Genomic DNA, 27606 nt, shown 5'->3' on the forward strand with positions numbered 1-27606 from the left:
TTTGCAGCTATATATGTGGATTGAATGTTGCTGATGCGTAAACATTCGATAAATAGATTGCATAAGGACATTTTACTTTAAAGGCAGTTCGAATACCAATGTGGCGTGTTTAATGGATACACTCAGTCAATTTGTAATTATAGATAAACATGTAAAACATGTATTTCACTGACATTTAAAGAATAGAATGTTTTACCATAAAATAGAACTTGCGAAGCCAGCGTGTCATTTAATATATTTAATGGACGGAGATATCGGTTTGATTGCAAAGATCAAAAGGAAATTACAAAACGGGTACCTCCGTACTCAACGCCGATTTCCTCGTGGAACAAGTGAGTGAAATTGATGTTGCGAGGAATGAGGTAGAAATCGAATTGATAGTTTTTCTCTGGATTCTTGTTTTTGAGCATGTTCAACAAGTAGCCACTGTTGGTGCTGAACCTGTTACATCCCGTGTAATCAATATTTTGCAGCTCGCGTACCGTGTTATGGAATTGGTTACACACGTAGCGTTCGCTGTTCTTTTCACTTATGACCTTAACCTTCGTGAACTTCAGTTCATCTAAGAGCAGCATAATGACGAAATTAATCAACGAGTTGAAACTAGCTCCCATTCGGATCAGCGTCCGGTATCCCAACCCCATGTCCGACTTCTTGTCAAGCCCAAAGTTTATGTCCAGGCCTCCTGGTGACAGAATGGGCTTGTTCAGATGAGCGGCTATTTTGGCTACCTCGTCAAGCGCAATGTCATCCACGGGACCGATCAACACATCGGCTTTGCGGTTGAAAAGAAGTTCCATGGATTCGATACATATCGTTGTGAAAGGGTCTTTGCTGTTTTTGTACGTAGCGCTGAAATTTACTAAGGGAACCATCGACGCTGCCGTCCTAATTGCTAGGTCGACTGCCGGTTGAATTCGTTTGACGCCAAAGTCGGGCGTGTCATTGAAAGGTGCAAACACAGCGATGGTGACGCTTAAATGATTCGGTAAGAAGGACGATGCCGCAGATGTAACCGGAGGTGTGGACGATATTTCGTGGCTTTGACTTGACACCTCGCTACGTAAGATCGTGGCGTTAACCGTTGATTCTGCAGAGGTGGCTAGAGGTGGCGAAGATATTTCAGCTTTCTGTGTTAGTACTTTGCTAAATATGAAAATATTAAGCGCACAGCATACACGAGCGGAGATGAACATCCTTAATGCCATTTCGTCTTAAAGAAATTCAATGTGTTAAAACAGTATTGTATAACACAATATATACGTTTAAGTATTGTTGTTAAGCTATACACCACACTTGAAACCCGCACCTCCGTTATTTGTGTGTATCATTACACGATTACCAAATTAAATCACAATTGTTTCGCTTAATGTTTTGAATGGCTTATGAATGGTTATGCTCACCACCACACATTAGCTACGTTTATGTCTTTGAAAACACATTCAAGTGCGTTATCGTGTATGGTATTTGAAAATTACCATTATTTATATACTGGTAACATAATATTCACTGGTATGATACACAACTTTATTCATTCACAATGCGACACTGGATGCTCAAACTGTATTTAGTACACACACACCAAATATTATTATTATGACACAATATACATAGAGAACAATCACACATTCAGATGAATCATAACAACAACATAATCCACGACACTGTTTAAACTGTTCATGTATCGGCTAAAGTGTACACAATTGACACACAACAAAAACATCTCAATCCACTTGAACGCGTGTCCGGTTGATCTCAATCCATTTGAACGCGTGTCCGGTTGGATTCAAAACGCCTCCGTTAAAACAACGAAAACCGGAAATAGGGCTAATTTTAAAGGGAGTAATCGACTTTGGTAATGATAATGGGATAATGAGGGACTACCACTTCAACGTATCTCCCATTCACAAAAAATAAATGGCCAATGTCTATTTCGAACTAAAGTTTTAACACTATTTTTAAACATGACATGTGAAACCTCGTTTTCATCTTTAATCAGGGCAAAAACATAATTATATTTTTATAATAAACCACTCATTTTAGTTTTTGTTTCTTGATTTTCCTTAATGATAAACGCATCAAGCTTGCGCGAACAAACCGTTAAGTAGAATTAAGATGTTTTCCACTTGATCTTAAATTCTCGCTTTTAATACGATTATTCCGGTTCTCCTTAAGCCTAACAACTTGATAGAGCATATGCATTTTATAATCATTAAAGAGACTTCTTTGCAGTTATTCGTATTTTTCTGTATTTATAAAATTTAATAAAAAAGTAATATAAGAATAGTTTTAAATAATAGTTATAAAAAAGAAAAAAAAGAAAAGAAAACACAAACATCAGCCATGGTATCCAAATCACGGACTTGTGGACGATTCTAGAAGCTAACATGCAACAATTACGCCACGCAGGTTGTTTATGGTAGTTTAAACGTTATGTTGGTTATTATATAAGGTTTCACTTAATATCAATAAAAAAACATTGTACTGGCTTTTTCCCGATTTGGATTGATAATAAGCATATCAAGAACATACATAATAATTGAACCGTGCTCTGTGAAAAAGTTTTTTTGCATATGCGTAAAGTGTCGTCCCAGATTAGCCTGTGCAGACCGCACAGGCTAATCAGGGACGACATTTTCCACATTTATGGTATTTTTCTTTTAAACTAAAATTCTTCTTAATTTTCGCAGAAAGTGTCGTCCCTGATTAGCCTGTGCGGACTGCATAGGCTAATCTGGGACGATACTGTACGCAATTTATTAAACCCCATTTTCACAGAGCGCGTTTCATAATTTTTTTCATAGTAAGGACTGTTATGTTAGTACTTTGTTTCTAAAATATAATATATACATTCGTTTTGAACCTGTGGCATTTTTTTTATTATGTAAGGTTCCTAAACGGTTAAAAATTTTCCCTAAAACCCATGTAACAAACATTAATCAAATCTATGCTGAAATTCTAAATAATTGGCTAGCAAAAAAAATTAAATATATATATCACAATAACCATCCTTATTTACACTACTGAAGCGAACACATATTAAAGGTGTCGAATTAACAAGATAGTAGTATGTTTTGCACCATTCATACAACACCATTGACACCTAGAGCAAATAAAATGTAAGTGTCATCGTAAACATGTGTTCAACGATTTGGCAATTGCAACTTTCAAGCATTGTTATTATTATACATGTACACAGAAAAGTCAAGAAGCGCTAACACTACTTGACACCATGTCTCACTGTAAAACAACGGAGCCTACTCTGAAGATGTTTTCTAATATTGTATCAGTTTCCTCCCTTGAACTTTAAACAGTTTCTTCAATCATGACACATCGCCTATCTCCGGAATCCTCCAAAAGGAAGATGAATGCAATAAAATCGTCTGCTGATCCCGAGTGCCGTTTCCAAGCTGGTATAAACCACCGTTTGTATAAATACACTGTTTTGTTTTAGTGGGTTATAAGTTTATAATACTCATTTCTGGAAGCTTGTAAAATAGTGCGCGTATATATATATGTAACAGTTGGAATATCAATAGCCAAACTGTAATATAGTGACATAAAAGAAGAAACAAAGATCTATCAAGTGACGCGCGTCGTCTTATCGTGATAATCTTATCTACACATGTTCATGGATGGGTTGGTACAGGGATGTGGTGTCACAGGCATAACAGAAAACGCTCCTTATCCACATCACGGAATGTATATTGTAATCTAGAGTCCGTGTTCACATAGGTCTCCATTCAAGAGCATGCGTTTGCACCTCTCTCGCAGATGTGTATTCAATATTTTTAAATGTCCAAGTAAAATCAAAATTTTATATTCAATTGTAAAACAGTAAACAGATACATTGATTAACCCATTTATGCCCAGTGGACTCTCCCATCCTTCTAAGTTGGATCAATTTATTTCCAAAATTAGGGATCATGTCTAGTATATTTATTTCTATATTTAGAACAATTTTTACAGAAATTCCTTTAAGCAAACAGCGTAGGCTCAGATGAGACGCCGCATCATGCGGCGTCTCATCTGGGTTTACGCTGTTTGCAATCCTTTTTTCAGGACGCTAGGCATGAATGGGTTAACCTTTACTTATTACGGATAAGTAATATCAGCAAGACATTAAAATCACTAAATTTGTTTACTGTTTTATAGTTGATTATAAACTTTACACTTAATTTGGAAAATGTAAGAAGAAAAAGGTGTACGGAAGAAACCCCCTCCGAGAGAAACCCCCTTCCCTAAGAACGGCATAGCGGAAGAAACCCCCTTTCAAAGTTTGTATACGCGGAAGAAACCCCCTCGCTAGTTTTGCATATGCGGAATAAACCCCCTTCCATTGCGGAACAAACCCCCTTCCATAATGAAATCATGTGTATGCAAAATGTGAAAGAGGGTTTCTTCCGCTTTGCCGTTTTTAGGGATAATGTCAGCTTTAATCAAATTGAAAACGTAACAGTCAAAGAGCAATTAAATAAGTATTCAAGACGATTTAGTTACTTGCAAATGCACGGTAATTGTTAACAAAAATTCACTTTCATTTTCAGAAAGTCCCCAGGAAGCACGTTTTTTGCATAATCGCATACGTAGTTTTTTTAAAAAGACGAATCCTTCGGTTATTGTAGGAAAATATGTACGAAATATCTTCGTCACTATCGGATCTGGGCGCTAATTTGTCTTTGCTGCATTTCAATGTATACATTTTCTTGCCTGTTTCGTGTTATTGTAACATTTTATTATCAATATAGTCCAACTTAACACATATAAAATGGTATAATCTCACTGAAACGAGTGCATGACAAATTCACACGAGCATTTCGTCATTTACAACTTGTGTAAAAACGGCCGGTACACCTCTCTAATCAGCACATAACAGTTTGGAAATAGATTTTCGCACCTTCATTTAATTATATTAAAGGTCCTTAAATGTACTGGCTATTGTAGATAATGATGAGAAGTTTTGTCATGATCGGCGCCTTATGCCGAAATTTATTTCATACAAGAGAAAAAAGGCAAGGTTTGTGGTAAAGAAATTATTTGGAGCTGTTATCGTAATTTTTACAAGAAAGTACTTTAAAAATGTTATAAACGGGATTATCGGCTTATGAATATAAACTTGAAAGTAGCAAGTTTGCAGTAATAGAGTCGGGTTTAAGTCGGGGAATAGTTCGAGTCGGGATTTAACTATCTCTGCGGGAAAGACTTAACACTTGGGAAGGGGGTTTATTCGCCTCTCTGAAAACTCGAAGGGGGTTGTTCCGCTATTGAAGGGGGTTTCTTCCGTGTATGCAAAATGTGAAAGGGGGTTTCTTCCGCTATGCCGTTTTTAGGGAAGGGTGTTTCTTCCGAAGGGGGTTTATTCCGGTAATCTAAGAAATAAACTAGTTTAAAAAATATAGATAACATTACCGGAACAGTTTAATGCAAAACCATCATTTGAATTCTAGCCTTTATATATTTAAGTGATAATAAAATAATACTACAATAAGAAACGTAAATAAATTAACAGTTAAAGGGAATGGCAAATATGAACTTTTTAATAAAAAAGTCTGCATCGGCCTAAAATATTTCAACGTTTCTCTACTGAATGTCTTCTGAACTACTTCAGTTAAAATCGCTTACTGCATTTTCGTCGATATCATTTTATATTACCTCTTAATTGAAATAAAATCGTGAAATATTAATTTAAAAATAGTGACATTGAGGGCAAAGAATGATATATACTTTTCACGTTAAATTCATTTTTTTCTATGCTTGTACAAATCAAAATATTTTGTAAAATAAAGTTAAACCATTAAAGTCAGCGTTCCTTATAAGTTATAACAAAAGCCAAAATTTCAACGCCAGATGTGGTATGGTTACATAGATTAAATGAGATACAAAATGCTCGTTTTTATTTGTGTGTGGCATATATATATTTCATTATATTTAATTTCCCGCAAAGATATCTATTCATACGACGCACGAACACTAACATGGTACATGACCACGTGTTCATTATATTGTCCCACAAAAAATACACAACATAAAAATAGCATTTTGTATATTGTTAAATCTATGTCACTAGACCACATCTAGCGTTGAAATTTTGGCTATTGCTATAAGGAACATCGATGTTGTGTGTCTTTACTTTATTTTTCAAAATATTGTACGAAATATTCGTTGATTTTAAGTTCTTTTAAAGCATGATACGTAAATCAAACGTATTTATAAAGAAACAATAAAATTTAAGGGAAAGGCGATATGAATTTCTCATAAGAAAGTCTGCATCGGCCTGAAATAATACAAAGATTCGCAAATTAATACATCCAAAACGATTCACGTGAAATCAAACCGTTTATTTAGTATTTTACATTTTTAATACCTGTTAAATAATACGTAAATCAAAAGTTTTCATTAAAACTACTAAAGTTTTAGGCAAAGGCGGATATGTACTGTTCAACATCAAAATCTGCAATGGTTTGAACATTTACAAACATTCGCGAATGCTAATGTCCGGACTATTCACGTTAAAATCAAACAGCTGTCTTAGTTTAGTGCATTTATATATCACTTTAATAATGTAACAGAAGTCACGAGTATTTATAAAGACATACCAAAATTTTAGGTAAAATATGCACTTTTTAATAACAAAATCTGCACCCGCCTAAAATGTTACAAAGATTCGCTACTGGATATCTCTGAAAAAATTAAGTTAAAATCACACAGTTTATTAAATACTATAGATTTTATATAATATTTAAAATGTAGAATAATTAATACAGAAATAATACAGTTTTCGGAAAAGGCAGATATATACTTTAAGTAGTCTCACTCAAATAGTAGGATTGCGAAAATTATTCTCTCTTCCCAATGGAATTCAGTCCGTCTTTGGCTTATTAGTTAATGGCATGAAAAACAGTTTGTAATTTGTTTACTCATATGATCGTGCTATTAGCAGCGACTATCGGTAACATTAGGAATCTTCAAACAACTTTCCATTAGTAAATTGCATATTCATAAAAGCATTCACATTGTATAAATATAGCAACAATTAATGGAGACGTAATATTGTGATAGCGTGCTCACGACTAGTGCTCTTGTTTTTCTACTTACACTGGCACCACAATTCAATATAAATTATTTGATGTGTCGAACATGTTTTTTAAAGACAATTTACAGGAAGCAAAGTAGGCACAGTTTCACAATAATAAAACAAAACCCTCTTCAAATCGCTTATGCTAATTCGTATTTGAATTGCGTATGTGCATGCGTTTACTACGCTTGCATTTGTGACGTTCCACATTGTTTAGAAATTGGTCACGTACATTAAATTAAGGGACTCGTACTGAGAATAAGAACAGAACAGAACTTTATTACGACTTGTACATAGTACATCGTCTGTCTTAGCCATGTTATACTATACATTTCAATAAGGTTATTCGCTTCTGCTGGTGCAACTGGTGTTTAAAAGAGTTCAAATCCGAATCTCCTATTCTATTCATTTAATAACAACGCTGTTTAAAATGATAAAAGACGTGATTTAACTTCAATTGTTTAAAAGTGATTATTTGACTACAAGTTCAACCTGTAATATGGCACTTCGTAGCTTGCGACCCGATCCGATATCGTTCGCAGAAACTTTGATCCGGATCCGCGGGTATATGTTTGACCCGCGGATTCGTTTCTTTCGGGTACCCGTTTGAGCATTACCGATTAGTAAAGTTATGCGCAATGGATAGTGCGTACACAATATAAATAATACCATGCTAATCCTGAACTCGTTAACGACAAATACGTACATTTAGAAGTGTAGCGATGGGCATCGAAATATAGACCGCGAGCATTGTCGAGTGAAGATTTACCGATATTTTCTCAGATGTTTAATGAACAATGAAGTCATTGCCGGACGGTTTTACATGTCTGATAATGTAAATTTGTTATCATTGCTTTAATCAACACGGCTGTGAATTTGCAATAACCACCCTCTACGAAATGTATATCACCGGATATTGTTTTCCAGACATGTTTGGCGTCTACATCGCATTAAATATAGGAAAGCGTATACTGCACGTACTAAAATACAAAGTGTATTATACGTTATTCTTAAAATTACCAACTTATTTAATTGTTATCACGACATTAAACGGGGATCATTTACCTTTTAATGATATTACATAATTGACTAGTATCTAGTTATGCCATATTTATGCAATTTACGCACGTTTAGTATGACAATACTGGCAATATTGAAATAATATCTTAATACAGCATACAGTATAGCTGTAACCTTTTGTTATTTTCCAAAACTTTTATAACAGAACAACAACTTCAAACCTAAACTAATTAAAACTTAAATAACACCACTGGAACGTTCAAATGATAGTATTTGAGGTTTAAACCTATTCGAGAACTAGCCTTCTCCTCACACTTACCACATCATGTATCGCCAACCAAACGGGTGTCTTAAACGACTTTAATTAAATGTACTTATGTAAACATAAAATTAAAATACGAATGCCACACGTAAGGCGCGAATAGCATTTGGTACATTATTGTGTCGCAGTTTGGTAATGCCTCAGTCACAAATAATCATGTCGCCGGCCGATTTGTCCGTTCTCGCGTGCGTCTCTTTATGTCTGATCATTTCTGACATGAATAGCCACCGAGCGAAGCTCAATTGTACCAGGCGCATGTCTTAAAGGGATCTTTTCACGGTTTGGTAAATTGACAAAATTGAAAAAAGTTGTTTCAGATTCGCAAATTTTCGTTTTAGTTATGATATTTGTGAGGAAACAGTATTACTGAACATTTACCATAGTCCAATATAGCCATTGTATGTATCTTTTGACGATTTGAAAACCTAAAAATTATAAAGCGTTGCAATGCGAAACGATTGAATAATTTGGAGAGTTCTGTTGTCGTTTAAATTCACGAAACTACGAAGATTGCTTATACAAGGTATAAAATACTTATTGTGTGTATACTCGGCGGAATAGCCGAGAGGGCTGATGCGTTTTTACTTCAGACTAACTCCAGGACTCCGGGGGTCACTGGTTTGAGCCCTGGTACCGGCTACTTTTTTTCCCTTGTTTTAATTTTATTCTTGATTTTTTTACTGGAGCTTTTAAGATACAATGTTTACATTTATCAATATAAAGCATTTAATGACAAACTTCAAAATATGCCAAAATCTGTGAAAAGGCCGCTTTAATACGGTCAGACCTACCGCTGCTTTTATTTGGAATTTACACTGAGTAATTTTACATGTATATTTATAAAACTCATCAACATGGTTGCATTGACGAAGCAATGATGAAAATAGCACCTTTTGACATACATATGTACGCGCATCTGCATTCCCACCTTAAAACAGATAAGACGGGCGATCAAATGAATGACGTTGTCCTGTTCAGTTTGATGGCTTCTTTTGATGTTTGTCACCTGTTGTGTTAAGCGGCCCATCCACACACAATATCATTGTCAATTTTATTGTCAATAATGAAGATTGACAATAAAATTGATAGTGAATGGATGATATTGAAGACACCGTCAATGTATTGATGAAAATCAGAGATCTCAAATATTTATTGACGCATTGTCAATTTTCGTTCTTGTTTGAATGATGAGCGAAGTACAAATGAACAAAATATTGATAATATTTGTGTTCACTTGAGGGCAAAAAATGTTCTGTCAATATTATTGAGTCAATAAAATTGACAATCATATTGTGTGTGGATGGGCCGCTTTAATCTAACAAAAAAGATCTACTACATAAATAGACAATATACAAATCGTGCTCAGTTTGAAATACACAAAAGTGAAATTGTTCGCCACGAAAATCTGTGGTTGTGGTTTTAAGACCATTGCAAGTATCTGTATTCAACAGATTTGCGATCGATGTTTAAACGTTTTTGAAACCTTCTATCCATACCCATTACTAAATTGCAAAATTACATTTCGATACGCTTGATCTTGCAAAACTTAGGTTACGGCCCCAATTTGATAACTGTCAAAGTATTTTTTCATACCGGTTTATTGAAGTTTAATAACGTTTAGACGTGCTCAATAAATGTGCCTGTGTTTTATAAAATGTTGGCATACAATTTAGGAGAATTGTTAACATTATATGACTTTTTTAAATTAAAAATCATATCCCATTTAAAGAACTTGTTCAAACATTTTCGTGAAAAATGTTGTACAAGTTACTTCATTGACAACCCTCAGTGTCAATTTTCCAGCTTATAAAGATTTGAATTACACCTGTTCATAAAATACTAATTGTTTAACACGGTAACCGCTTATATACAATTCTATATGAAGGGCAATGTTTGTATTGCTACAAGCTTGTGCAAAAACAAATACTGTGGATTAAAAAACGATACATAATCCACAATAATACAACTAAAGTAAACATTAGCTGCCTGTTTTATTAGTTGTATTCAAAATTGATCATTTTCACACATTTCCGGCTTTATTATAGTTTTGAAACATTGATGGGAAATACCGTCTACATGTCAGTTATTGTTGTGTCATTCTGACACGAGCATATGACTTCCTTGAATGACAAGATCCAATCAGGTTGTCTCCATTAATGTCATTTCTATGTTCGAGGGATACTGATCAATATGCCATTGTTTTTATCGGTCATAATATTGTTAAAACATGAACAATGCATTTGATAAACCCCATTAATCATCGGGTTTAATGTGTGTTTGAGTGTTTTCAGGAAAAACTAAAATTGAGAATGAGATTCTCGATGAAGCGATTGCCAATCGAGTTTGCTGAAAAACTTATCTACTGACTATTCCGAGCATTTTGTTTTGAATAACGGATCAAAAAGACATATTTGTTTTAATTGTATGGTATTAGGTTAATGATGCGGAATCAGTATCTTGCTGGACATTGATTTTTATCTCGTTTCAAAAAAATTGTGTTGGCATTGTTTCAACAACCACCAAATATGAATTCATCTCTTCTGAAAATATTGACACGATTAAAATAGCTAAAACGTAATTTGATGGATCGTAAAATGTATTTTATATTGACATTCTAAGGAAAGCAAGTTGACTTAATAGTACATTTATCGAACAAGGTCATCTTCGTAAAACGCGTTGGATAAGCCTTCGATTATTTGTAAAAACTATAGCTTGTACAAACACTAAGTCAAAAGAACCATGACATTGCATTAATTTAGTTGCCTGAATGTCAATTCTCAGACAATTTTGTTTACAAACGACTCGCCTCCATTTGCACGTTAAATGTTAAATGCTTAAATAATATAATGCGCTCTATGAAATGAACTCATACCAATGGTTATGAATGATTGATCTATTTTATTTTAAGGTTATTTCTGGTAGTTTTTCCAAAAATTAGTGTATGACATAACTGTGTTTTCTCGCTTAAAGTTACAATCTTGAACATTTAGAGAAAAACTCGTTGAGGAACAAGTAGAATTATGTGTGTGTTTAACAGCTATTATACGTTCATAAATGTTGTAGGCGGTGTAATAATTCACAGTATATACAATAATACATGCATACCATAACAGACGAAACACTGCTTATCAGAATGATAAATGTATCACTTACCTATGATGGTGACATGCCAACAGGAAGCAGTGTATGAAAAGAGAAAACAATGAGGTATAAGCAAATTTAGATAAATACATACATGTATTGGCAAAGTTCTAACGCTAAACGAGAAAGCTTAACGGAATCCTTGGCACATTGTCTCAACCCTCAAACCCCATATTTACCTCCTTTGAACTGGAATTAAATGCTTAGCGTATTTATTTGTTTAATTGCTCTGAATTCGGTGAAAATATTGTTTGATAAGAAAGGGAAGATTATCGGCGAGTTCGCTCGTTAACGATTTCTGATATTAATACTACATTTTGTTCGTCATGAAAACTGAAAGTAGATTATGCAATGAAATCGTAGTATTTTAAAGTTACTATCAAATAGCCAGTTGCCATCTGACGTGCGTTTTTTAAACGAATATACTAGTATGTACACAAATTGGCTGTTCTCTGTAAAAAGAGGGTTTAGTGCATATGAGTCAAGTGTCGTCCCGGATAAGCCTTTGCAGTCCATACAAGCTAATCAGGGACGACACTTTCCGCTTTATGTTTTTGTTCGTTTAAAGAAAGCCCCTTCTTAGCAAAAATCCAGTTAAGGCGGAAAGTGTCGTCCCTGATAACCCTGTGCGGTCGACACTTTACGCACATGTATTAAACCCCCTTCTTACAGATCACGGCTCAAATAATTTTAAAGCAGTAAAAGCAATTTTAAAACAGTAAACTAATACTGAAATGCTAAAATAATTTAACACGGCACTTTCCCGCAATCTATTTCGAGTAGTTAGAATTACATCATAAGAAATGGCTGACATGTTTCTCAATTTTAACTGATTACATAGTAACAAACGCGTATTCACAGGACTATGTTATTTCCAAGAAAACAATAAACTTCCAATAAATACTAGTTACATCAAGACAAGATATCTAAATGGTGATGTAAAACCAATACAATAAGCACGTTCCCCTACTCCAAAATCCGATGGATGAATGCAAACTGAAATGTGTTGCATTATTACTTGTCCCATATCATAATAGATATCAGTTCACTCAAGCAAAAGTCATATTATTTGGTTGTCATTTACTACGTATATCTAATGTTTCCTAAAACAGAACATAAACGATATATAACAAACAAATCGAAATGTTTTCATTATCCTTAATAAAGAGTTACCCAATTCCCAATTAGAATAAGAAATTTAAGTCCATTTAAACATACATATAAGACAATAGAAATAATTGTTAGCCATCAGCCTATAAATGTATGTGTGATTAATTAGCAGAGCGTATTTCCAGAGACAATGCTTTTTTATCCAACCTTTTTTTACAAGAGTATACTCAATTCAAAGTATGAATACGAATATTATCAGCATCAATTAAAAGGAAGCATTCGTATATAAATGTATATTTTGTTGTTATTGTATCATATGACCGTTTTCTGGTGAAGACGATGGCACGTGTCCGTGTAAATCAGTACACATCAACGGATGAACAATATGGACATCATCTGCACTTTTTGAAATTAGGAAGATGTAATATTAAAACGCATTACTGCTACGGTTGTTACGTGCTGTTTCAATATATACAAACAACACTTTTTGTAATTGACAGAATCATCAACTAAAAAATGAATATGACACATGTATGGTATTGTTTAAAACGCAATGCGTTTCCTTATGGTACCGTTACGGTACGTTGTATTTGTTAACTATATTTTCAACTTCCGACAAAGGAAACAAATATATTTATAGACTATACATTAAGTTCTGTTATAAATTATTTTGTTTAAACTGTTTGCAAAGTTCGTTTTTTGACACGGCTGTGAAAACATATTGCGTAAGAAACACCGATTCGTCGAATATCGATATGTAGTCGACTGGCTTAACGTAGTGAGCTCGATTATTAAATTTACATTTTACCGTAGTCCATACAATCCGCGCTGATCTGGTCGAGTTATTTCGAAGCGCGGAATTATTTTTCCAAGTAAATAATAAAACCCTGATGAATACTGTCTAAGCCTAGATTATATGAGGTTTAAGCTGTTTTACGGCTGTTTCTACACGGTCGTAAAATACAACCTTCATTACATGAAGTTAGAAATGTAAGGGAAAAAAACGAATGTCTGTGATATAAAAACACTTTCTGCAATATTATTTTCTTCCAAAACAGATTACATACAGACATTTTAAATTCCACAATTGAAAGTTTTTTTTGTCTCCACTATAAATTAATAAATTCAAGTAACACTATTCACGTTGCACGTAATGCACACGGGTCATGAAACGCTATAATGATGACTGGTATTCTGTTAATAAGATATTGCATTTGCAACAACACAATACCGTTTTACATCTCCATCACATTCATAACATTTTATGTTATCTTTTAAGTTATGTTGCAATTGACATATTTGAATCAGCAATTTTGTTAAATAACAGAGTATTGCCTTCATTCTTGACTTTGTGCTTATTATTTCCATGTATGATCTGCTTTGACGATTTTAAATCGCAAAACGTTTCTTTTTGAAGCTGGATGTTACTTCTTAAACAAAAGTCACATCAAATTCAAAATGCAAACACACAAATTACAAAAGCTATCTATCGTTGCGAAAAATAACTACTTATGATGCGTTCATTAGAATGTTTGTTTGTATTTGATTTTATAAAGCATATTCATTTTTTAAGAGGTCAGTAACGACAGAAATTCGTTCCACAGTATCTTGCAATGTTCAGGGAAGTATTGGTTTTAACTGATAACCAATTTGTTTCAAGTATGAAGTAAAAGTGAAAGAAATTGTATTTTGCACATCAACGCATTAACCGCTCGCTATAGGACTCTTTCTCCGATGCACTGTGCATTATAACATTGAACAAACAATGGAAACTATTATACACCGACAACAAGTCGTCCAATAACGATGAAATACTCGCTTGGTATTAAACACGTTTGCTACAATCTACCTTTTGCATTATTACAATTTCATAATGTGGCCATTATCTTCAAATACAATGCGGAGTAAATAATTTATCATTAAGATCTCGTTTTAATTCCAAGAAAATAATGACTTGCAAAAGAACGACTTAAAGCCTTCATTATGATTACTGTTAATGTAATAGCAAAGTTTATAATCTTACTCAAAGTCGTCGTGAAACATAATTCCCATTTTAATGAGAATACACGTAAATATGATTGCAAAAAATACGTATATTTAAATGAAGACTGTATATTGAATAATCCAAGCTATGGCAAACGGTTCGACGCATAATCCCAAGAAACTAGGTTTCTCAAAATGAGAACCAAGGTTCTCAGAATGAGAACCTAGGTTCTCGCTTGAAGATTGCACATGGCTTCAAGAACCCAAGTTTTCAAATGAGAACCTAGATTTCATGAGAACCTAGGTTCTCATTTGAAAACCTAGGTTCTCATTTGAAAACCTAGGTTCTCATTTGAAAACCTAGGTTCTCATTTGAAAACCTAGGTTCTCATTTGAAAACCTAGGTTCTCATTTGAAAACCTAGGTTCTCATTTGAAAACCTAGGTTCTCATTTGAAAACCTAGGTTATCATGAGAACCTAGGTTCTCATAATAAGAACCTAGGTTCTCATGAAAAACCTAGTTTCTTGGGATTATGCGTCGAACTGCTTGCCATGTCCGTGGTTTTCATTTGGGAACCATAGGTTCTCTGAGAACCTAGGTTATCAGAGAACCTAGGTTCTCATGAGAACCTAGGTTTTGATTATGATAACCTAGGTTTTCATGGAACCTAGGTTCTCAGAGAACCTAGGTTCTCATGAGAACCTAGGTTCTCATGAGAACTTAGGTTTTCAGAATTACGCGTCGGACGGCTAAACTTGCTCGTTTGGAATACGGGACACATATTATTCAGGGCGCATGATCAATGGGGTTCACATACGATTACACACGGGCTGGACAGAATGAAAACACGCCCTTAAGAACTTTATTTTTGCAGATATCTCAAGTTATTGAAATATGTTTGCAAAGTCGATAGTACATAAGTTTTTCTTGCAACATTGCCGATATCTTACGATTGAATAATACATTATTACACATTAACAATAGCGATAAAACTTGTATTTATACCATAATGATTTCTTACTATATCACAGACATATTTAAAATAGAAAACTGTACCGTACAGTCGTTTAAGGCCCGAACAAAGGAACTGAATATCTGAAACTCATTTAATGCTGTAACAATGTATTATGTAACGATTGATCTGAATTTGCTTCAATTTTTAGTCTCAAAATAATATTTGCAATTGAAGATGTATTTCATTAACAGTTTAATTTTCTATTAACGTGTTAAGACCAATGTCGACCGATTATTTTACTAATTTTTTTCTTGAGTTTCACGGTTTCACGCCTATTTCGTATCATTTTACACATATGACGCCAGCGTGTACCAAGCAATGGGAGACAACTGGAGGTCAATTATGGCAAGCGGTTCGACGCATAATCCCAAGAAACCATGTTTCTCATGAGAACCTAGGTTCTCATGAGAACCTAGGTTTTTATGAGAACCTAGGTTCTCATGAGAAACTAGGTTTATGAAAACCCAAGAAACCAGGTTTTTCATGAGAACCTAGGTTCTCATGAGAACCTAGGTTCTCATGAGAAACTAGGTTTATTCAATCCCAAGAAACCAGGTTTCTCATGAGAACCTAGGTTCTCATTTGAAAACCTAAGTTTACGCTTGAGAACCTAGGTTTTCATGAGAACCTAGGTTCTCATGGGAAACTAGGTTTATTTAATCCCAAGAAACCAGGTTACTCATGAGAACCTAGGTTCTAATGAGAACCTAGGTTTTCAAGAGAACCTAGGTTCTCATTTGAAAACCTATGTTTACGCTTGAGAACCTAGGTTCTCATGAGAAACTAGGCTTTTCATGAGAATCTAGGTTCTCATAGACACATAGAACTTAGGATCTCATGAGAACATAGGTTCTCATGAGAACCTAGGTTAGGTTCTCATGAGAACCTAGGTTCTCATTCTGAGAATTTAAGTTTTCGTTTGGAATCTTAGGTTTTCACAAGAACCTAGGTTTTCATTTGAAAATCTAGGTTCTCATGAGAACCTAGGTTCTCATTTGAAAACCTAGGTTCTCATGAAAACCTAGGTTCTCATTGTGAGAACCTAGGTTCTCATTCTGAGAACCTAGTTTCTCATGGTAAACCTAGTTTCTTGTGATTATGCGTCGAACCGCCTGCCATACAAGCCAAGCCTTTTATTTTATGTTTTGGTAATTTAAAATGATAATTACAATAACGTCATCGTTTCTAATTGATTTGCTGATGTTCTTATTCATCGTTGTTATATAATATCGATTTTGTGTTAATGATTGATATAGAACTAAAAACGAGTTGACGAACATTAGCTCTGTAATGTTTATGTTTGGTTTGCATTAAAACTGTATCTGATTGCTTTCGTAAAAACATTCGAAAACTTGTTTGTTACTTAATGTTTCACGATGTGTCAATTTAGATTATGTATTAAAGGGGCCTTTCACAGATTTTGGCATGTTTTGAAGTTTGTCATTAAATGCTTTATATTGATAAATGTAAACATTGGATCTAAAAAGCTCCAGTAAAAAATCAAGAATAAAATTCAAAAAAGGGAAAAAAGTAGCCCGCATCAGGGTTCGAACCAGTGACCCCCGGAATCCTGGAGTAAAAACCAATTAGACCGCTCGGCCATTCTTCCAAACATGCGTGCGAGATGTATTTTATACAAAACATAATCAATCTTCGTAGTTTCACAAAATTAAACGACAACAACAGAACTCTCCAAATTATTCAATCGTTTCGCGTTGCAACGCTTTATAATTTTCAGGTTTTAAAATCGGCAAAAGATGTATATAATAGCTATATTAGACCATGCTAAATGTTCAGTATTACTGTTTCCTCACAAATATCATAACTAAAACGAAAATTTGCGAATCGGAAACAACTTTGTTCAATTTGTCATTTTACCAAAACGTGAAAAGATCCCTTTAAACTCTAACAAAACAATGGCGTGCAATTACATAAAAAGTTTTCGTAAGCTTTATGAAACAAAGAAATAAGCCTATAGACCAGTTGACGAGTGACGTCACGCGCACCTGCAAATATAAGACTCCGCCCACTGGTTGGCAAAAAGAGGTTAAATTCATATAAGCGCATATAGAGAAGGTTGAAATAATCATCGTTTTTATTTTATAATCATGCACTACATCAAATATAATTTTACTAACTATGTCTGAATAAAACATAAGTGTGCAAGGAAATGCATTTTTGGAACGATTATATTGTTGTTATCATTTGTTTTTACTATTATTTGTTTTTACAGGAGTGGAACACAATATACGAGCGCGGTATGCGGCTACCATAAAAATCTCTACTTGGCACATCTTCGCGACCCTTATTTAGATAAAAAATTCTCTGATATTGAAATTCTTTCAGAATAAATCAAATTTAATGAACGAACAAAAATAAGGATGTAAACAAACAGCAAATAGATCGACTTTATGTACGCAACATATAGTAACTGATTTGAACATTTATGCCTGTAAAAACTTGCCTTGTTACACATTAAATAAATTCCCTTGATAAATGTTATTGTTTTTATTTAATTATTCACACCAATTTTGACACTCTTTGTTTCAGCGTTTTTAACCCGGTGTTTTATTGCACCTTTGTTCATCATAAAGCGATTATCTCGTTATGATCGGATACTGTCCAAACAATTACAAAGAACACATGGTGTCATGAATCCAGGGACCTATTCTTGGGCCCCTGTATAAACCACACGTGGCATACAAGTGTCTGGTCATTAAACACAATTTATGATACTTCCATGTCATCTCTTGGCATATTGAGCGATCATCTAAGCAAAATTGTAAAGCCGAAATACAAAACAGTTGCTTTAATAACATATTTTAACATATTTAAAACAATGAAGATATTTGTCCGAAATGGATTAACAGGAATAAGTGTATGTATATATAAGCCTGTTTAATCATAATAATAGAGTGTTAATAACTATAAATTAAAAATATGATGCAATTTCATGGTGTACGGAATAAACACCCTTCAGAAGAAACCCCCTTCGCTAAAAACGGCAGGGCGGAAGAAACCCCTTTCATAGTTTGCATACGCGGAAGAAACCCCTCGCTAGTTTTGCATAGGCGGTACAAACCCCCTTCGAGTTTTCAGACAGGCGGAATAAACCCCCTTCCATAGCGGAACACACCCCCCTTCCAGACGATTTAGTTACATTTAAACGCACGGTAACTGTTTACAGAAATTCACTTTCATTTTCAGAAAGTTCTCGGGAAGCACGTTTTTTTGCATGATTCAATTTTTTAAAAAGACTAATGCTTCGGTTATTATAGGAAAATATGTACGAAATATCGTCGTCACTATCGGCTGTGGGCGCTAATTTTGTGTGTTTGTTATTTTTATCAATCAAGTACAAGTTAACGCATATAAAATGGTATAATCTCACTGAAACGCGTGCAAGACAAATTCACACGAGCATCTCGTCATTAACAACTTGTGAACAAACGGCCGGTACACCTCTTTACTCAGAACATAACAGTTTGGAAATAGATATTCGCACCTGCATTTAAATATATAAAAGGTCCTTTAATGTACCGGCTATTGTAGATAATGATGAGAAGTTGTGTCATGATCGGCGCCTTTGCGGCTCGTGTGAACTTATGTACAGTTTTTTTAATTACATTTTCTCGATAAATTGGTATGTATATATATATATATATATATATATATATATATTCACACATTTGGCCAGTTACGGGGTCTCTGATTTAGAAATAGGTTATGGGGTTCCCACTTTAAATACATGTATCTCCATACCCTTTTTTATCCGATATAAACACGAATTAAGGTATATAGGGGTACCTACTATAATTATTGTATATAAATACGTCATTTATTTAACGTCTTATACAAGGAAATATATAGCGAACTTATTTGCGAGGTATATACAATTTCAATTTCAGACCTGATTGTGGTTTTCGATTTAAGACCTTATTGTGAGATTTGATTGCATTACCTCCCCTACACCCCCCTCATAGTAATTAAAGGAGCCTAGATTGCGGGGTTGTATATAGACCCCGTTTTTTATATTGACCTCGTAAGTACAGTCTGAAAACTACAGAGACCGCGTAACTGGCACTATGTATTGGTATATATATATATATATATATATATATATATATATATATATATATATATATATATATATATATATATATATATATATATATATATATATATATTCACACATATGGCCAGTTACGGGGTCTCTGATTTAGAAATAGGTTATGGGGTTCCCACTTTAAATACATGTATCTCCATACCCTTTTTTATCCGATATAAACACGAATTAAGGTATATAGGGGTACCTACTATTATTATTGTATATAAATACGTCATTTATTTAACGTCTTATACAAGGAAATATATAGCGAACTTATTTGCGAGGTATATACAATTTCAATTTCAGACCTGATTGTGGTTTTCGATTTAAGACCTTATTGTGAGATTTGATTGCATTACCTCCCCTACACCCCCCTCATAGTAATTAAAGGAGCCTAGATTGCGGGGTTGTATATAGACCCCGTTTTTTATATTGACCTCGTAAGTACAGTCTGAAAACTACAGAGACCGCGTAACTGGCACTATGTATTGGTATATATATATATATATATATATATATATACACATTGTTGGTATTTCGAATATATCAATAATGGAGATCATCAATAACAACAAGGGTGGGCAGAAGTTGTGTCATTATGGGTACTGCTACACGAAGAAAGCAAAGTCAGCGGTTAGCCAGCGTTGGGAGTGTGACCAACGGGGTTCACAGAAATGCCGTGCTATTGCTACCACTGATCTAGAGGTAAGTAATATTATACCATGTACTTATACTCAAAAATAAATGAGTCTTTTTTACGAAACCCATGTATTGCGATTATTTTTATATAATATTAATTTTGCATAAAATTCCAATTCGTCACATCTGAGTATCGCTATATTAGTCATATTAACATTTAAAAAAAGGCTCGGACAAATGAATAAGTACTTGATATTATAAGTAAAACGATTGACCTGTTTCATCGATATGTATGCTTTATGTTTCAGCTCACCGTACTGAAGTCAGTAACAGAGCACATCCATGCCGCCGACATGTTCAAGGGAAAGACTTAACACTTAGGAAGGGGGTTTATTCCGCCTGTCTGAAAACACGAAGGGGGTTTATCCCGCCTGTCTGAAAACTCGAATGGGGTTTGTTCCGCGTATGCAAAACTAGCGAGTTTTTTTTTCCGCGTATGCAAACTATGAAAGGGGGTTTCTTCCGCCCTGACGTTTTTAGCGAAGGGGGTTTCTTTCGAAGGGGGTTTATTCCGGTAATCCAATTTCATTGCTACACAATTAACGTATTTAACGAGTACCGGCAAATGTAAACTCGGCTATTACGTGTTAAGATTGTACGTTTCTGTAGTGTACGAAATGACATCATGAAAACAAGCAAACAACAAAAGGGTAACAAAATACTTGCGTTAAATAAATCAATATATAGATATATTTATCATAAAATGATGGATTGTTATCACTCCTTATCACCAGGAAAGAGAGTGCACGCAAAGACAGTTTAGTTTGCTTAATATGCAGTTCTTGTTTTTCATATGTGTGCTAAACTTTATGATATTGTCATTCGATGAAAACGAAACGGTAATTCATGCAATGGAAAATAAAATTACTACAATGTTTATAAATTGTAATGTATTCCGCTTTTAGGGCTTCGTTTTATTATTGATTAAATGCCCCTCTTACACTTTCGCTCGCTTATGTACAATAACAATATCTTCACCACTTCATCATAATCAAATTAATGTATGTGCTATTATCTTTGAAATATAATTTACCAAAATCTTACAATCACAAAAAATAGGAAAGAATATTTATTGTTTTGTTTTGTTGGATTGCCAGTTTTTAGTCTTCCGACCACGTTTACTCTGATGTAAATAACTAATTCGTATTTTTATACAGAGGAGATTATATTAATGAAAATACATTTATTGGTACTAGATATTATATTTTTGCACTATTATTAAAGAGTTTTAATGTTTATTTCGGATTTTTGTATCGTTTTATTGACTAAACAAACGACATGTATACATGTTTTACGTTACTACCAGTGTTTTTTTGCCAACCAGCCAGTCCGCATGCGCGGAAAATCCCGAATGTAAACAATAACATTCAACTGGTCTATTATTGTTGCAACTGACAAGGATTTATCTTTATGATTTAAACGTATTCTTGAAAGTACCGTATTTGATAACATGCAGATAAACTTAACTTGATTCCCATAACATGGAATGCAACTCAGGTTTCCAATGCAACTTGGGATTCACGGTGCAACAAATAAAGAAGGTTTTAGCGGGAGACGGATGTCAAGCGTTTCATTCATCAACTGTCGCTGTGCTTGATGTTGTGTACCATAATCCCCAGCTTTATCGGCAATTCTTACATCTGATTTATGTGCAGCGATTTGCCATTGTTCCCAAGTATTTACCACGAGAAAATAACTGGAAGCCTAACACCATTTAATAAACTTTCAGAGAGTGATATGTGTAAAAAAGTAATTTTGCAAAGATTAATAAAACATGTGGAAACAAAACATGTTTTTGTCCACATAACCGTTTTATATCCCATTTGGGCCATTACATATGGGAAATTGAAACTAATAACGTCACTGACTTTATTGCGATCCTTCCATTAAATCAACCAGAAATAATGAAGATAGTCCGATAAAAAGTATGCTGTATGAATACATATTGGATAGAAGGTTTTCGAAATAACTCGCTTTTAAAATGTTGTATAAAAAGTAAATCGTTGCGATATTGGTTGCTGGTTGCTCTACCCCACACAAACGTCGCTTAATATTAATTGTTGCAATTGTGTTACCTTGGTGCATTTTGTTTTACCTGCAAGTAAGTTTGTTGTATTGGCAAACAAATAATAGTTAAACGAAATACATTGCACCTTTATGACACAGCTTATAAGTATACTAATAATAAATAACGAACACGATGAGAATAAAAAAGACCAGCTATGTAGTATCATGCAATAAACATCGCTCAATTATGGTGATCAAACGGTTTTAAATCGAAGGAATATTTTATTATCTTCAGATTGATTGAACGCATAACTTACTGTTCCTTATAGGATGTGATTTTCATTGATATACATTTACTAAAATAGCAATAGAACGGGACGTATGTAAGTAATATGTGATGCGTTTGAGCTATCAAGGTAAGCGTCTTTTGATATGATAAGTTACATAATTGATTATCATATATAATTTAGCAATATTATTTGTTCGTTGAGATAGTTGTTGGGTTATTCTCTTGCATGGAAATAGCAAAATAAATAACTTAATATCTAAAGCATAAGTCAGATAAAGTAGCTGGCGTTGCAGAAGGCGACTTATGTCCATTTATCTGGTGACAAACTGTCAGTTTTTAAGATAAAGTGTAACTTATCCCCTAGCTTCATCGAAGCATCCGCTAATTGATGTATAGCCTGTACATTGTCATTGCTTGCGAACGGGAAACGTAAGACATTGCGGAAAATCGTTATTTATTGCATGTTAATTTATAATTAAGTGGTATTCTCGGGATAAACGACGAAGTAGAATAATGCAACGAAGGAGAGAAGATGGAGATGAAGAAGACTAATTAGAAAAATAAGATTACAAAGCACACAAATGGTCTACAAACCAACACTACAAATAATTAGGTACAAGCTTTCGGTGCATTTAAGAAGATACAGGCGTGTTTTTTAATCAGGAGACGCATCAACAAGTTCCGCACAATAATCTGTATCCTTTAGTGTATATTAATTTACTAAACACGACTTAAGTTCAAATATGTCGCATTCAATTAATCCCTTAATATCTTTCCCTGAGCTGATCAATATAGGTCTTAAACACACAATGTAACCAAATAAATTAATGTTTTTTTTATGAGATTGCGTAGGCGGTACAGAGTTTTTTTCTTCTTTCAGTGTATAGATGAATTTCATTTCACGAGTGTATAGAAAACAATCACTAAAAATTAAAGATATATGTTTCTGCAACCACGAGTAACAATATGTAAACCAAAATAAACGAAACAAAGCTTAAAAACATATGTTTGTACATAATTTTGTCATTAAATCGAGTCAAAGTATTGTCTCGTGAATAGAATGATGTATATATTGTAAAATTCTACCTCATATATACAAAAAACACAAATAATACCCGCAGATAAATAAGACATAAGCACATAACTTTAACATAGCAAAGTTACATATACAATGTAGTTTTAATTTAAACTGCAAACCGATATAAAAATCATGTTGGAATCGAACGAACGCTTGTATTATCGCTCAATACTTGAAACATATGAAGCTCAATTTACGTCATGATGTCATATAATTGCGTTCTCCTTAACACAAATCCAATTTTCAACTTAATAAAAAAAATCGTAAAATACGCTGATTTTTACGGAGAAGGAAGCAACATGTGTTTTTATCCGAATACTGCTCTTTATTTGAATTAATCCGTTGTTTATTTTATTACCGATGTTTATTATGATAATAAAAAATATTTAATTAATCCATTTATTTAAACTATTCAACGTTCAATAGGTTTTAAACACACATTCGTGTGTGCATAAATAAATAAATTAATAAATACAAATAAACAAATATATAAATAAAAAAATATAAAAATATAAATAAATTATATATATATATATATATATATATATATATATATATATATATATATATATATATATATATATATATATATATATATATATATTAATGTGTATAATACAAATAAAACACGAATTGCTAATGCCACTGTATGCAAGTCCCTTTACACGATTAAGTTGATTTGTGAATATCGATATATGCGAAGTACATGCAAAACACTATTTACTCTTTGGAAACATATCAAAATCCAAGCATCCACTTAAAATACAAAGGGTACAAACTACTGAACAGAAATAACACACGCGTATTAGCAAATGCTTGTGTAATGTCAAATTAAACGCAACGATCTCTCAAATTTCACCGAAATAGCGTTTTTCCAACTTACCCGACATTCCTGCATCGTGCTTATCTATGAAGAATTGTATCGCAAAAACGCGCATGTTATTCATTGCGTAAATCAAGTTAAAGAACAAGTGCCTGTCGTGCGGATGACATGGTCATTGTAACTGATCATTGCAAACTGAGTTAAAATAGGCTGCCTCTTATACAATGGAAGTAATTTAATTTACTCTCAGATCTGAACGTGCTTTCCGGCATGGACGTGGAAGTTTGTAGAAGTATTTCATGCTCATCAACATGCATTCACAGTTGTTTCAAACAAAACACGTTCATTAAGCATGCGAAATAATGTGATTTACCCACGTGTTGTCATGAAAAATATGATGAAAAGTATTAAGGATCAATAAAAACCACGGACATATGTGATTCATACAGAATGTTACTAGTGTACTCTCAACGCAAATACGTTGCACTTATTTAGAATTGTGTTTTTTGTTGTTGAATAGTTTGTATGAAATGCGACAATTACTTAAAAATGCAAAATTTTTTGGTCTGGAGTTAAAAATATCATAGAAGGTGAAAGTTTCTTCCCTGATTAGCCAGTGCGGATTGCACAGGCTAATCTGGTACGACACTTTTACGCACATGCATTAAACCCCCTTAGCTCTTTTTATTTTTTAAATGGCGTCATATTAATACCCTCACCGGAGAACTATACATAGATAATATATACAGTGCCTAATGATCATGATTGTATTCAACACACGGGTTGTCAATTCAAATCTGTCGACATTTCTATTTCTTATTTTATATAAATATTCAGATAATATTGCATTTATGCAAGTTGCATAATGCCATTTAATTTCACAAGGATTTTGAATTCGTACAGAATGAAAGAATGATGCTGGCGCATTCGTTATATTGTAATGGACTCTTCGAACTACGTATTTCTCCGATCAACATAAGCTAAGCTTAAGCACAAGTATGCGTTTTTTTAAATCAGGATAAATAAAGAAAATGATAAAACAATGTCTACAATCATGCTAAAAAAATTGTTTTGAACTGTTAACACACCATACTATATTGCCGAAGTAGACCATAACTTAAAATTGAAGTAAGCCACATAAATAATAATAACCATCAACCAATCGTTATTTGATTGAGAATTGTTGATACCGATTCACCTGATACAAAACAGGGTTTTGCGCTTTCATAAATACATTTTGTTCATATAACTTATAACCATGTATTTCAAAAAGAAAGTCACGTGACATATGTTCAAACGTCTATGCAAGCATTCACAAAATTAGGGTGAACAACTGACCAGGATATCATAGGAATAATGATGCCCATAAATGGCAATAACATCCATTATAACATATATTCCTAGAGGTTATTCCTTATGCCCTATAATGGAATTACTTACGCACTGGGTAACACGAATGTCGTAAAACATAATACATATTTACATCTTGAACTCAAGCATTGACATGTTTAAGTCGCCCTGTATTTGTATTTATCCCACTTTTACAGCGAATTCGGTTGATCAAAGCCCCGTTTATTAAATTTCATCTATAATGAACGGCACGCGCTACGTTGTAAGGCTACGTTGTGAACACGTGTAGTTCCTTGTATATAACAACTAAATGTTATATTGATGTTATACAACTTGTAGATTTGCAATTCAATATGAATAAAATTGTAATTGATAACGCACGACTCTTTGTCACAGAACGATATTCTGATTTAATAAAATGATTATTTAATCAGCGGTTATTTTTGGAACGCGGAGTAATACACTGACCTTGGTTAGTGGTTACACTACAGTCATTATCAAAGAACGACAAATACTCATGAAAACGCGAAATTATCCAGTCAAACCCGGTATGTGTATAAGATAATACACATACCTGGTCAAACTAATTATGTTTAAATAAAAAGGTTTACTGAATAAAACGTGGGATAAATAGAATAATAGGTTAGTATTCGGCACGAAAACAAAAAAGCACTCGCCAAGGCTCGTGCTTTTTGTTTTCTAAGCCTCGCATGATAAACCTGTTCTATAATCAACACTAATCTATCATTCTCTATATGTTTTTAAAAAAATCATATAAGCATAAACCTTATGACCCATTTCGCGTGACAGTAAATCGAGCACGTAAAATCAGAAGTATGGGAAAGTAATTTTAACAAATTCGGAATACAGCATTTAAGCCGCAATTTAAAGCTACGACCGCATTAACCATTATACACCTACATCACTTTGAAGTTGTGAGGACAGAAAGTTTGACGATTATTGCCACTTCATAAGTCTGGCGCAACCAAACATGATGTGTTTTTGAAGTAACTGACATCGATACTATACATTATAATTGAGTCTTGTTCTGAGAAAACTGGACGTAATGCATGTGTTTAAAATGTCATCCCAGATTAGCCTGTGCAGTCCGCACAGACTAATCAGGGACGACACTTTCCGCCTAAACTTGATTTTCGGTAAGGAGGGACTTTCTTGAAACTAAAAATACCATAAAAGCGAAAAGTGTCGTCCCTGATTAGCCTGTGCGGACTGCACAGGCTAATCTGGGACGACACTTTACACACATGCATTAAGTCCAGTTTTCTCAGAACGCGACACTTATGTCAGCGTGTCTCAGTGCTGTGTAGCATATTGCCGTTAGTCAATACTTTTTGCATTTTATGTACAGTATGAAACATTGTGAACTGTTTTAGGGTAATAAAAAATGCTCGAATTTTGCTCACTTTTGTTATGAGTGGAAGAAAATTATTATATGCATCTATTTAATACATGATTAATAAAAGCACCATTGATGCCATATTTTATCTTTCAAGAGACCAATACAGCCAGCCAGAGTTCAGCTGTAAAAAGTAAGGACCCCTTATATGTTATCATATCACGTAA

At 33.8% G+C, this 27606-nt stretch overlaps 1 protein-coding gene across 4 annotated transcripts in view; it reads right to left on the reverse strand.

Moving 5' to 3' along the window:
* Positions 1–27606, reverse strand: part of LOC127867686 (atrial natriuretic peptide receptor 1-like) — a 740759-nt gene that overhangs the window by 475331 nt on the left and 237822 nt on the right. Inside the window, exon 1 of one of the 4 annotated variants that reach the window (XM_052409009.1) lies at positions 299–1674. The exons of the other annotated variants lie outside the window; for them this stretch is intronic. Within the exon in view, the coding sequence (XP_052264969.1) occupies positions 299–1208 (910 nt within the window). The 5' untranslated portion in view covers positions 1209–1674. Of the gene's footprint in view, positions 1–298; positions 1675–27606 lie in introns of those variants that run through there. 4 annotated transcript variants of the gene reach the window in all.

The sequence above is a fragment of the Dreissena polymorpha genome, chromosome 2 (genome assembly GCF_020536995.1).
Source record: "Dreissena polymorpha isolate Duluth1 chromosome 2, UMN_Dpol_1.0, whole genome shotgun sequence".
NCBI lineage: Eukaryota > Metazoa > Mollusca > Bivalvia > Myida > Dreissenidae > Dreissena > Dreissena polymorpha.